Genomic DNA, 13975 nt, shown 5'->3' with positions numbered 1-13975 from the left:
CGCCTCTCAAAGCAGCCCTCCCCCATTTCTCCCTCACTCAGTCCCTTCAGACTAGCCAGCAGCAATTAGCAAACACCTGGTGGAACTGCGCATCTGCTGAGCTCATCATACAAACTACTTCTCAGTGAAATGCTGGTAAAAACATTGTCAAAGGGTCAATAGAGGAGCCATGTTGGGATGACTTCCTAGAAGCGGAGTTCAGACAGAGCAGGAGCTTCTTAAAGAGACAGAGGTTTAGTTTCAAGACATTAAAAGAATGTTGACTTAATTAAGTCATGCTTGATATATTCAGCACGTTTTAAAAACTGCACTTAATAGAGTTACTTGATTGCGCTATATAAAGACACTATGTGCCTGGAAAACATAACATTGCCCCTGGTTCTGGTTTCCTTCATCTTTCCCTCATAATCACCTTCCTCACCCATCCAGACACCTTCGCTGTGAGCATCCCCCAGTATGCAGCTCTGTTTCTGCTTCTCCTACGAACCTGAACGGCACACACACACACACACAAACGCACACCCAGACGAGCAGGATTAATACATCCTGCAGGGTGGCACCTCACTAAAATAGCAACAGTCTTGCTGCATAAATGGGCTGCCTCTGTGAGCCCGTCTCAGCAGATTACCTCCCCTCCCTGAGATTAAACACTTTTCTATGAGATTACGGCTCCTCCGTTCCTGGTATGCTCTTCCTCCGCGCTTGTTTCGTTATTAGCCTGCTGACATAAATCCCCCCCGGTCCAGGAACGGACCAGGAGCTTGTGTGGCGCACACACTTTCTTAGGTGGTATACGTGGCGATGAGCCCACCTACTTCAAAGTTTGGTAATAAAGAGGCTAAACACAAAGGGAATGTTTTTTAATTTCATGACACTCTTCCAACGTTACGACTGCGGAAGATGATTAACTCTGAAGTCCTGATAGTTTCCCCAAAATCAGCTTGGAAGTTAAAATCCGGCGCCTGTCATCCTGAACGCATAAGTTCTAATTTATGTACACCGCCAGTACTTGTTCCAGCTGAGGGTCTCAGTTTGTTTGCACTCTGCCCCCCTCCCTCACACGCGCACACACACACACACACAAACACACACCCTCCTCCCAGCCAGCGGTAAGGAACAGAAAGGGCCGCCTTCGGCCGCATGTGTCACGTCTAATGAAGGGCTCCATCTGCAGAGGGCCCTCTGCTTTGGTTACTGAGAGAGTAAACAAACACTGGTGACCTTCATGATTTCACACAAACACGGCAACACGTGTTCTCGCGCTAATTCACAGTTTCATTAGGAACGAGAATGATAGTCGTAGCATTTCGGTTCGGTGAGTGCAGCTCAGATTAACGCAGAGAGAGAGAGAGGTCAGGACTGAGATCCACACACCAACGGAGACTGGTGCAGGTTAACACCAGACTGCTTTGCAAAACTAATCCTATTCCTTAAACCTTTTTGTGTCATTAGAAACCACAAACTTCAACTCATTTTACTGGGATAGCATAGTAGGGCAATCCATAGTTTTCTAGGTTTCCTTTTTACTAATGGAACTCTTAGTTTAGTGTTAGCCTCATTTACTTTGATACACCTAATTAACATCCAGTGCAACCAGTACTACACTGCAAACAACACAAAATCTTACCATATATTTTCGTTTTTTTTTTTGTTGCAATTTTAAATTTTGAGTTGGATTGAACCCATTAGTTGTTTGGAGGCAGACGTTGGGGTTTTTTTTTAGGGCATTATTTCTTTATTTTTGTTTAAAACTTCCCGTTTCCTTTGTCGGTTTATTTTCCTTTTTATTAAACCTTTTTTTCCTTTTTTTAGTTGAATTATTTTGTTATTGGACTTGTTGTTTTTTTTTTTTTTAATCAATATTAAGGAATTATTGACTCAAAACAAGCTCTTATTTCTTGCTGAAAAGTTACTTGTAAGTTTTTAAGTTTTTATTTCAAGTGCACCAAAATATTTTCACTAGAAACTAGACCAAAATTAATTAAGATTTTGTGTTTTTGCAGCGTAGTAAGTATGACAAAGACTCAGAAAACCAAACTTTTTTTCACTTGCCCTTCAGGAATTAAATGAGAAAAAATTACTTAAAAGTCAAGTCAGTCTTATCTGTATGGGACATTTCAGCCACAAGACGGTTCAAAGTGGTGAATATAGTAACCAATTATGACATAATATGACATAATCAGAATCAGTGAGCAAATGTACATCACATATATTGATCAATGTTCCAGTTGTTTGAATGAATAAAACCAACTCTAAACAGGTGGGGGTTTTAATATTGATCTAAAGGAACTCAGCGTTTCAGCTGTTTTGCAGTTTTCTGGAAGTTTGTTCCAGATTTGTAGTGCATAGAAGCTGAATGCTGCTTCTCCTTGTTTGGTTCTGGCGATTCAAAGCAGAACCAGGACACCTGAGAGGTCTAGAAATCTGGCTTTCATAGAAGAATGCAAAGGAGATTGAAACCAAACATTGATCCGGAAGAAATCCTTCTTGTTGGGCACAAACCATGTGGGACACAAAGCAAACATCTGGGACAAAGTGCTCTGCAGGTCATCATCAGAAGAAACAAGGCTGGCTCATCACGCTTGCTAAGATTGTGGGAAATTGAGTAAATTTTCACAAGAGATGTAACCACCCACCTGAATATGTGGAAGCCTTTAGATTGAAATCGAACAACATTCAAACATTAGACCGGCCCAGTCAAAGTTCAGACCTAAACTCAATTGAGAATCTGTAAGTAATTCATAACGTCTTCACTTCTTACAATGTTTAAGATCCCAACTTCTTTTGACTCGGCACAGAGACTATGTTCACATTTATATAATGCATGTTAATCTGTTGTTCACATGACCCATATCCTCTCTCTGAGTGTAAATTACTGTTATATAAGTAAGGACACTGAGCCCGCGTTCTGTAGGGTCTGCTCTGATTTAAGGCAGATAAGCATGGATAAGTCAAAGTCGATGCAGGTTAAACTAGTGGGCCGTTTCCAGTCAGCAACAAGTGGGCTCACCGTGTCTGTCCTCCTCATTCATCGAGCTGACAGAGTAACGGTTCATATTTCAAGGGCATTTCTCTCACACTTTGTTGGGACTTTTAAAAACTGTTAACTGTTTTAAAATTTTAAATGGAATGACATCAGGGCTAGTCAATCATTAATTAATGTAAAAAAAAACAACTGAGACAGTAACAACAAAAAGTAGCTGATGCTTCTCAACATGTGTTGTTGCTTCATGTTTAGACCCACATAAAAATGTGCTGTCAGACCCACCAACTTGTAAAATAAGAAACTGCTTGATGATAGTTGAAAATAATGCTACACATACTGCAGGTAAAATATTTACTGGTTAGAAACTCTTTATTTTAAACATCACAAATCAATGGAAAAGTATCTTTAAGTGGTTAACACTGTTAACCACATATTATGGATATTAAAAAAAATAATCAGAAAGTTTTCTAGAAAAAACAAGGAAGTTTTTTTTCTGCCAAATTTTTGACTTTAGCAGATCAGAAATTTCCAAGATGTTTTCTGGAAAATATCTAAGATTAATCTAAACATTTCTGAGTTTTTGGGTGGAATTAGTGATGTCACTATCTGTAAGCAACAGTAAATGTGTGTATTAATTCGACCTACCTGCTAACATGTTAGATAAGAATAGGTTTAGCTACTTGCATCTTTTGTGCTTCCTCCGATGTAATTTGAAACATCTCAATGACACTGAAAATAGCTCAAATATTGCGCCTGCTGTAATAACGTCCACAGTGATTAGGTCAGGGAGACCTGTTAGCATTTCCATATGGTGCGTTCAGTGATCAGAAATAGATTGGATGTTTGGGTGTCTGCTTGGCTGCTAGTCCATTAGACCTAGTCAAGGTTGAAATCATTGACTGGCTGATTTCAGACATCAAGTCATTTTTAAAAATCTCTACAGATAGTCCACTTAGAGAGTTCTGTTAAATGATATTGAGGTCTGACTGCAGGTTATGAACCTTTGTGCACATTTAACTTTACTGCTGAGATCAAGGCTTCATTTTCCAAAGTTAAAGATAATAATCTGGCTCTGGGCTGCATCAAAATTTCAAAGGTTTCCTTTTTCTTTTTTCTTTTTTTTTTTTTTTTGCTTCTGCTCATCATTTTCAGTAAGTTTGATAGAATCTGGTTTGGTAGACTTTGCATACCCTTGCTGACAAGCAGACAAAACAAACCTCTGACTCAGCAGAACTTACTTTAGTGAAGCGAAGCTGCAGCATCATGTCTGCTGCTGGCACAACTCAGATACCCTGAGATGAACTGTGGCTGAAAAACAAACCAAACACAGTTGATTCATTCAAACAGGGTGGGATTATGGGTTCTGGATTAGATGTTTAAACCCTGTGTTGAATTTATGGCCGGTTAATTTAAGGCAAGAATGTTGAACACAGTTAGCAATAACATGAGCTAGCTACTTCGAAGCCATAAGGCTAATGCTAACTGAGGTGAACAAACTGGTTCTAAAAAGCTATAAACAAACCCACTGACCTGTAGGTGACGATGCATTTACTGCAGAAATTAAACAACTTTATTGTTGCATTTATAATTAAATAATATTTTTTAATCTTCCAATCTAAAGTGTTTGAAAAGTTTCTTCCCTCTCTGCTAAACTTGCACCTACTGACTGGCTGCAGGGCTGAGCTGTCACTCTGTCACCACAGCCTGGTCCACATGCATGCACGCTTCCATGCAGACGTGTTAAAGCGTACCTAATGTATGTGCCTGCATCACCGTTTGGCACGATTCTTCCCAAAGTGAAGAGACAAACATGTTGACGGATTTCTGGTTGCATCAGAAGTGACAAACCACCCAAATCCCTCAAGCGGCGTCACCTTCTTCCTCCATCTTACCTTCCAGGCTTTACTGGGCCCACACAAACCTAAATGTGGGTCAGCAGCATCCACAGTGACTGGAGGGTCTGGCTGTGTGCTGTTTATGCTTGTTTTTTTCGTGATGGCTTTGTTTATTGGAGTAAAGGGAATAAAAAAATAGGAAGGTGGGGGTTTATGGCCTTAACTTGGTTTCTCAGGCATAAAAAAAGTGTTTCTGTATTTTACCCAAAGGTAAGATTTTGTGTGTCGCAGTCGATACGAAAATGGAAATGATGGTGCTCTCGCACACACCACTGGCTCCGTCTTATCATTTTCCCACACTTTGAATCAATCATTTTTCTGTGGTTTCTGAAATACCCGCAGTCAAAAACGTTACCTGAATAATTAATATTGCGTAAAAAAAAAAGAAATGTTCTGTTAAGGAACAAATTATAATATATTAATGGGGAGCAAAGTCTCTACCTTTGTTTCTACAAATTGATTTTCAGAAGTGTGTTTCTGTATTTGCACAATCATTTTGCAATCTTTGTCTCTTTATGTAATAGACCACCACATTTTTAAAGTGGCAGTCCATATGGATTAAACATCTATTTGGTTTTTGGTTGTAGTTTTTTTTACTTAGTTCTGGCAAGCATGGCATGGAATTCAAACTCTACTTAACTTGGACGCCTAAAATAAAATCTAGTCTAACCGCCAGCCTTCAGATGTCATCTAATGATAATAATAACAGAGACCAGATGTGTGTCCAAGAGTGAGTCATCAGGGACATACATGCACGCCAAACCGTTCCAAACGTTTTGAAAACCTCTGGTCATTTTAATTGTAGCATTTTGTAGCATCTTCCGTTCTGAAAGTCACAGATTTTGTTTTAACACGTATTCAGACGCATTTAACCCCGGTTTTTGTTTAATAGTTGGCGTGAAATCATAATTAGAACACAACACAACACTATAGCACTATACAACACAACACAACACTATAGCAACAACAAATATATTTACGCTGATTTCATTTAGACAAGCAGACGAGCAGTGCAAACACTTCCTGCCAGAATTATTTTAAACCAGAGGTCACAGATATCTACAAATAAAGAAGTACCAGAGATATGTGTGTTTTAGCAGTGTGTTGTCATGGTAATTTAAACATCAGCAACAGGGTCGGTAGCCTGAACTGTTTCCTGGTTTTTAGTAAACAGTAAAACTTTTTCAGACGGTCATTCTTAGCAGCAGAGAGATGCTGAAATTAGCAAAGGACATCACACGCTAACATTGTTCCTACTATTACACAAACATAACCCTTAATCTTATTCTCTTATTGTAGATATTAATTATTTAATGCAGTGTGAACTGCTGGTGTGTTAAAAAAAAAAAAAAGTGAAACTCTGTGAGAATGAGAATTGTAACTAGTCAGTGTGTGTGATCTAATCTGGTAATTGATTGTTATAGAACATTAGCAAAGACTCGTCTCACTGAAGCTGTAATGTGATTGAGAACCATGAAGAGAACATGGCTCAGATTCAGTTACATAATTTAATCCAGATTACTAAAGAGCAGTTGCTGATTTAATCGGCGGAGCATTGACGGACGGTGGAAGAATTTAACGTACTTCACATCACAGTTTGGCTGCAATAAACGCAATTCTTCCTACTGAACACTGAGTAAAGAATAGTCAGAAAAGAGGGAGACAGTGTTTGCATGTCAGTCATAAGAACTGGGTTTAAATTCAGACAACACAGATGGGAAAAAAAAATCCTATTCAGCTCCCCACCACAAAATGCTACAGCTAATATGAGCTATTTTCAGTCTTTCAAGAGATAAATAAAAAATATATATCTTATTAAATGCTGGTAGAAGAGATCTTCACTCAGTCTGCATGGTAGCTGTATTGTCACTTTGCAACGTGACGCAGTGCATGCAAGACTGATCGCTAACGATGACTAGCATTGGTTTTAGCTGTTAACATATCACGCTACATCTTAAATGTATTCGTAATGTATAACAGGAAAAGGGTTGCAGTGCTTTGCTACTAGATAACAAGGTCCAAGGGCGTAGCATTTCACAGGTCTGTGAAAAGTTTTAATTTAAAAAAATAGTGAAAGAGAGGGAAGTTGGTCAGAGATGCTAGCTTGACTTTGAGAAACTTAATATGTAGATGTGTTGTGGAATTCAGTGTGCTTCAGTTCAGTTAAAAAAAACAAAACAAAAAAGCCAACCTTCACATGTTTTCTCTGTTTAAATTAGCTGATTAACCACGGCTGTCTTCTGATCACAATCAGTATACTTACATATACTCCAGTGTTGGTCTGACAAAATCCACTGTTATCTGCCACACCTTGCTATGGCTAATTCTTTTCTCAGTAAGGGGGTTAGCTTAACTCCTTTGGAGGCATCATCTGAAATTCTAATGAAAAGTCTATAAACACCATCCAGCCTGGAGACAGGTGCAGATTTTGTTGGAGATTAAACATCTAAATCAGCAAGTTGTTTGAGCGGTGAGCCAAGAGAAGAGAGCATAGCTTGAAGGCAGTGAGTCAAAGAGGGACGAGCAGCAGAGAGAGGATAGAGATAAAACGAATTTTTAGATTGGATCCAGGTAGAAATGGGCCGGAGAGAGAAAAGTGTTAAATAGAGTCCAAAAGTAAAGAAAAAGGTTTTTTTTTTTAATGCAACATTTAAGTCTTTGTGGTGCAATTCAAATGTGGAGTAAGCAGAGAAATGCATCCTGATCAAAAACCTGAGAGAGCTCAGTGTGTAGGAATGGATTCACAAACACTCTGAGATCTGAATCGATTTAAATGAATGAATATAATTTCCTGATACTTCTGTAAACAGAGCTAACCTAAACATTATTCATGCAGCTCCCATTGATTCTGAACCCTAACCCACTCATCCTGATGATTGGGATTGTTAACATTCACCTCATGCATCAATTACGGCAGAGTATTAAGACCAGGGTAGAAAAAATATCTTAAATAACAAGACCAAAGTTGTAACATAACAAGAAGAAATCATACTGGAATTAAACCACAATATTAAAATAACAGATGTTACAAGTCGAGTAAGGTTGTAATAAAACAAGAATGCACTCAAAATGTTACGAGAAAAAAGTTCTAATAATTTGAGATTAAAGTCATACAACAAAAAGTCACAATATTACGAGACCAAAGTCATAATAATACAAGAAAAAAGTCACAATGATATGAGAATAGTCATAATATTACCTGAAAAGTCGCATTACAAATATGAAATGGTACCAGAATAAAGTCATGGTATGGCCAAACTAAAGTTGTAACATTATGAAGTAGTAATTTCATAACTCCTACATAAAAAATAACAAATTAAGATGAGGAATGTGAAACATCTTGTGAAGTTATTATTTGATATCGGTTTTACAAATAGAACATATTGTAATATTTCAACACACCAGCAGAACTTTGAAATGATTGTGCAAACGACTGAGTCTTTCTTTGAATTTTAGGACTTTCGTCCAGTATTTTTGTAACTATTTGGCCAATGCTATCACTTCCTTGTCATAATATTATGACTTTATTCTCTTGATTAAAATAAATAAAGAAAAATCTTTTAGTCTGCCTTAATACTCAGCTGTAATTAGGTGATGACCAGCAGGGTAACGTGGAGCAGCCTCTGTGACTGTGACACTGCAGAGCATCATCACACCTGCAGACAGCTCATGAGCGAAGTGGCTGAGTGTGAACAAGCGCCCCCTGGCTGTAGCTGTCAGGTCGGTTATGCTCTGTGTGTGTAACCTCAGGGTTCCACATAACAGCTGTAGTAGTAAAACATCGACTTTGAAGCCTCACTGCACATTCTCAATAGGATTTAGGTCTGGACTCTGTTCCATTTTAACATCATATGACATTATTCAATTAATAAATTTTAACGCATTAAAAGTTTAGATATATATACACATACACAGTTCCCACTGGAACGTTTGGATTTGCGTGTTTCCCGTACGTCTGTAAATCTGACTCACAAGCGACATCTGCTAACAGTGGCGATGGGTAACAAACCTGCTTCACTAGGTGTTCATTTCTGCTGCAACGAATGATCTGATTGGATGCTGGAAAAGAATATTGTTGTGCTAAGAGGAGTTAGCCTAAAATAGCATCTCAATGTTTCACATGCTGCAGCAGCACAGATGTCCCCAAAGCTAACGTTAGCATCCACAGTTCACATTTCTAACACATTTCTAAAGAAGCTCCATGAACGATCAGAGATCCCTGGAAGACCTGAAAGTTGACTTGGTATAATAGCAGTTTGCAACAATCTGATGGTTGATTGATATAAATAATAGATTAAAAACAATACATATTTTTCTTATTGAGCTTATATTTTTATTTATTCAATAATTTAGTGGCAAAAATGTTGTTTGGATTGAAATTCTGTCGATATGTGGATTTAATTCATTTATTTCAAACCCTGCAATTAACTCTGTGAAAAATTTTAATGGAGTCCCACCACTAGTATGAACACACTAAGTGTGTGTGCAGTCACATTTGTTGTGTTGCTCCTGGAACACATCAAGAGCCAGAGAGTCTAAATGTGGCCATATTGCACGGATGTCATGAAGCAAAAAGGCCTCTAGTCATGTTCAGCTGGATGAGATGTGTGCTCCAAAAAAAAAAAAAATACTGAAGGACACACACGGACACTGAAGGCGAACACGATGGACTGCTTCAATCAAACAGCAAACAGAACATTTCTCTGTTTTATGAGTTACTGTGCTTAGAAAATGTAATTGATTAAAACTGGACTTTTTGGGTCAAACTTAACAGAAAATCACAAATCAGCATTAGCCTGGAAATGCTTTGTTAATGTGTTTTCTAAGGGCAAATCAAATACAGACATAATATGTTTAAGAAGATTCTTTTTCTTTTAAAATTACTTTTAAAGGAGTTGCACGATGGGGCAGTAGTTAGCCATGTTTCCTTGCAGGAATAAGATCTTGGGTTTGAATCCTGCCATAGAAAATTCATGAACATTTCTTTAAGGAAAATAGATAAAGAAATAAAATCAAGAAACTTAAACATTTTTCCATTCTCAATTTTCTTTCCTCCAAACAATTTAGAGTGATTTAGTAATTAAGAATGGGTAAAAATAGGCAACCCCAGTGGTTAAACATTTTCACTTAGGATATTATTTCATAAACTAATAAACCAAGACAATAATGTTGATGTTGAGGGTGGCGATGCCCTAAATACAGATGTGATTCTGTCATGTCGACATATTAAGTAGAAAATCAAATTCTTTGAAGTACTAAAACTTGCAAGTTTAACAGTTATTTGATGTCTTTGTACAACATTAAATCAAATAGCAGCTCTCTGTGTAGCTTCAGTTGTTCAGTTCAGTCACTAATAAGTTTGTGTGGGTTGCAGGACGCTGACGGACCTGCTGAAGCAGCAGGGCAGCGAGGCGAACTCGGTAGAGAACGCTGCATCTGGATCGCCCAGCGGAGGGAGAGCCAACGGCGTCTCAGGCAGGATGCCACGCAGCAGGAGTGGTGAGTGCAGAACCGCCGTCTGGAGGCATCAGTTCACAAATCCAACCTTCAGTTTAAAGTTATCATGTGTTTTCCCAGGCATATAGTGCTATTTTATAGCACAGTCAACACAAAAAATGCTGTATACACCAAATATGATGTCGCAATATAACGCCTTGAAATTGGGCCTCTGTCTCTTTAAAAACTCCATCTCTTTCTGAAACCCCGTCTTCAGGAAATCATCACAACATGGCTCCTCTATTAACCCTTTACCAACATTTCTACCAGTGTTGCACTGAGAAGTAGCTCCTATAATGAGCTCAGCTGATGAGCAGTTCCACCAGGTGTTTGCTAATCGCTTCTGGCTAGTCTGAAGGAACCAGCATGAACGAATCAAGGAAACACTCCATGTATTTCTTTAATAATATTATAACATGATGGAAAGCTTAAATACATAATACTGCCTCTTAAACTGCATTATGGAAAGGTGTGTGTGTGTGTGTGTGTGTGTGTGTGCGCGCGCGTGTAGGAATTCACGTTAAGAAACAAAAATCAACATTGATACAATTATTGAGACTCCTATGAATTTCTTAAATTAATGTAGCTGAAGTGTTTCTGTTTTAATCCATTTTATTAAGTCTTCACATTTTTATAAGTGTTCAGAGTCTAAAGGGGTTTTTAATTGGTAATCTTTTACTACAAGGCTCATTTTTTAGCTAGAAGAGAAAAACAAGATAACATAGACAGATTTGTTAGAATGCAACTACCCATAATCACTAATAATTTAAAGGATTAGATCAACGTTAAATGTGACGATCTGAGTTTATCTTGCCAGAATGCACAGAGAGGATAACGGTAATGGTAAGGGTCTCCATAACAACTATTTATTTTAGTTTTTGTTTTTCTGTACATTTTCAATCAATGTTGTTTATTATTGTGAAGGTTCAGCTCAATTCAATTCAAAAATATTTTATTGATTCCAAAGGGAACTTGCTGGTGGTGGAGGTAATGCAATCTGTGTTTACGGGTAAGAAAGAAAAAAAAAAAAAAGTACTGAAAAGTTTAGGAAAAGTCTTTTTTCTTATTTTCTGTATTTGCAGTCATTTTTAATAAATAAATATATATTGGAAAGCAGGCAGCACAACTTTAGAGGAGCTCATTAAGCTGCTTTTCCTGGAAATAACTAAACAAATCCCCGCTGTCGTGTTTTTTTTTTTTATTAACAGTCTGCCTGCACAACGAGCTCCTCCACTGCTCACTGTGTGACACCGTGTGAGGAATTAAACATGTCAGCCCTGAATATTTGGGGTTTCATGAAAAAACACCCACGTTATTGTTAGATTACAGAAAACACACATTGTGGCTAAAGTATTGTTTTTTTGATGGAACTACTGCTGTTTATTCTGATCTCTGTCAAATCTAACTGAGGTGGAAGTTCAGACAGTTGAGATATAATCCATAAAGTTTCTTTAAAAAAACAATATCTTCTTGTTTCTCTTAAAAAAGAAAAACAAAAGATGTTTTTTCTTCTTTTTAAAAAAGGTAAACAATCTTCAGAATCAGGCTGTGCAACAAAAATAATCACTTTAATGAAAACAAACATATTGTTTTAATGTGTACGTCTACAGAGATTACATGCCCTTCTGTTATTCCTGATTTAATATTAATATTTGTGAAATGGATTCAAAACTCAAACCCTGAGCACGTTTGTCTGTTGGTATTGAACTCCATAATCATCATGTTAATGTAATCAAGCTGAGCCCCATTAGGCAGCTTGTCTTTCCTTATGTTTCACTCAGACTCAGGTTGGCTTTGTGCTCAATCAACAGATCATTCATGCATATGTGACACATTTTAATAACCCACTTTAATGTACTTTATCAGGACTTGATGTGATGAATCAACACAAAGCAGTTAAACTTTTTTTCATGAATGAAAAGCTGAAAAGTGTGGTGTGCACTTGTTTTCAGTCTTCTTGACTTAGTATTTATTGAAACTATTCGTCCTGCAATTACAGCTGTATTTTTTTTTTTACCAGCTTTCCATATATGAAACATGATATTTTTGCCCATTTTGAGTTGAATAGTAATAGAAGTTTTCCTGAAACGCAAAACATATTTTTCTGGTAATTATGTTGAAAAACCCAGTCGACAAAATTAGGGAAAGTTTTGGACCATTAAAGAGGCAGAATTAGATCAAATAGACTTATTTGAGCTTTACATCACGTTATAGTGTTATTACCAGATAAAAACCACACCTGGAGTGTTACCTTGATTCTTTCATGCATGTTTGAGAGATGCTCAATTGCAAATTGTTAAATCACACTGCAAAATTTCTTTTAAATCATATTTGATATATATAGCATTTTTGTAACAACTGAAGTTAACATAGTTATTTGAGTGTGCTGTAAAATTGCACAATGTTCCATGGAAAACACTTAATGCTGCCCCTTTAAGACAAAGTTCTCTTCATCATATGAGGTTTTCTTGCTAAATTAGTAATGTAATTAAAGTAATTAAATTAGTAATGGGATTATTGCCTTAACAGTAACTATAACTCATCACCTAGTGATCTACATATATTGTTGTGTTTTTGTTTGTTTTTTTGTTTTTTTCTTTCAGCCATATTTGGAACACCTCAGTGTTTACAGTGAATCACCCACTCTGTCCTAGATCTTCACTATTTCCTCTCTCCACTCTAAAGTTTGCATCAGGTCCACAAAAGTTTCTGTAGCATTTTAGGATAATAAGGTGGTGGTTTAAAAAAAAAAAAAAAAAAACGTTGCTAACTGAGCCCCAGGACAGAGCTGAGTCCAGCGGAACAGCATTGGATTTTCCATTACAGGTGAGACAACAGACAAAGCGTTGGAAAAAAAGTTCTGCTCAATAGACATAGTGACTGAACCCATTTGGACTGATCGGTGTTTCTGTTAGAGCGACTGCAGCTGATCTCTGTGGCCCGACGCTGGTTTTATAAATACGGAGACAGAAACTAATCACGTTGTCATGGGAAACAAAAGCAGGAGGAAGGGATTCATTTGTGACGCCTGTCAGTGTGTCACTAAAGTCTCTTGTTTTCAGGGGTACATCCTCACGGAGGCTATTTTGTTCACCTGCGCCAACAGCTAATGCAGTTAGCGCAGGATAATCAATCGCTTAATTACTGCTTAATTTCCTACGTGGCTCCACTTGAAAAGCAACTTGAAGACAAACATCCAGGCGCTGCTGTTTGACGTTCTGATGGCATATTTAAGACATTAGACCAGGGTTCCCAAAGTGGGGGGCCAGAAACCCCCAGGGGGTCATGAGACACCAAGTTGGGGGTCAAAAGATGATTTTCAGATTCATCATGATGTGACCCCTGCGGTGCATGGAGAGCAAAAATAGGAAAAAAAATCTAAAAGGATAACTACATCATTGGATAATTACATTTTAATTACATTAAGAGGTATATCTAAATATTTGGCTTAATGGGATATTTACTGGTATGTATCTAATTTAAAATATATATTTAAAAATACCTATTGAACTAAAACGAAAATAAGTCCATTTTAAAAAGCATATGATAATGTCTCTGCATTTATTAATAAATAAATATATATTGGAAAGCAGGCAGC

General features: G+C 37.4%; 1 protein-coding gene across 2 annotated transcripts in view; it reads left to right on the top strand.

The window, feature by feature from the left end:
- Positions 1-13975, top strand: part of shisa8b (shisa family member 8b) — a 28561-nt gene that overhangs the window by 4709 nt on the left and 9877 nt on the right. For both annotated transcript variants that reach the window (XM_016675413.1, XM_016675405.1), the window contains exon 3: positions 10256-10380. In XM_016675413.1, the coding sequence (XP_016530899.1) occupies positions 10256-10380 (125 nt within the window). The remainder of the gene's footprint in view (positions 1-10255; positions 10381-13975) is intronic.

This window comes from Poecilia formosa, unplaced genomic scaffold (assembly GCF_000485575.1).
Source record: "Poecilia formosa unplaced genomic scaffold, Poecilia_formosa-5.1.2 Scaffold4, whole genome shotgun sequence".
NCBI lineage: Eukaryota > Metazoa > Chordata > Actinopteri > Cyprinodontiformes > Poeciliidae > Poecilia > Poecilia formosa.
Note: the sequence above shows the minus strand (reverse complement) of the source record. Positions and strands in the feature narration are given on the sequence as shown.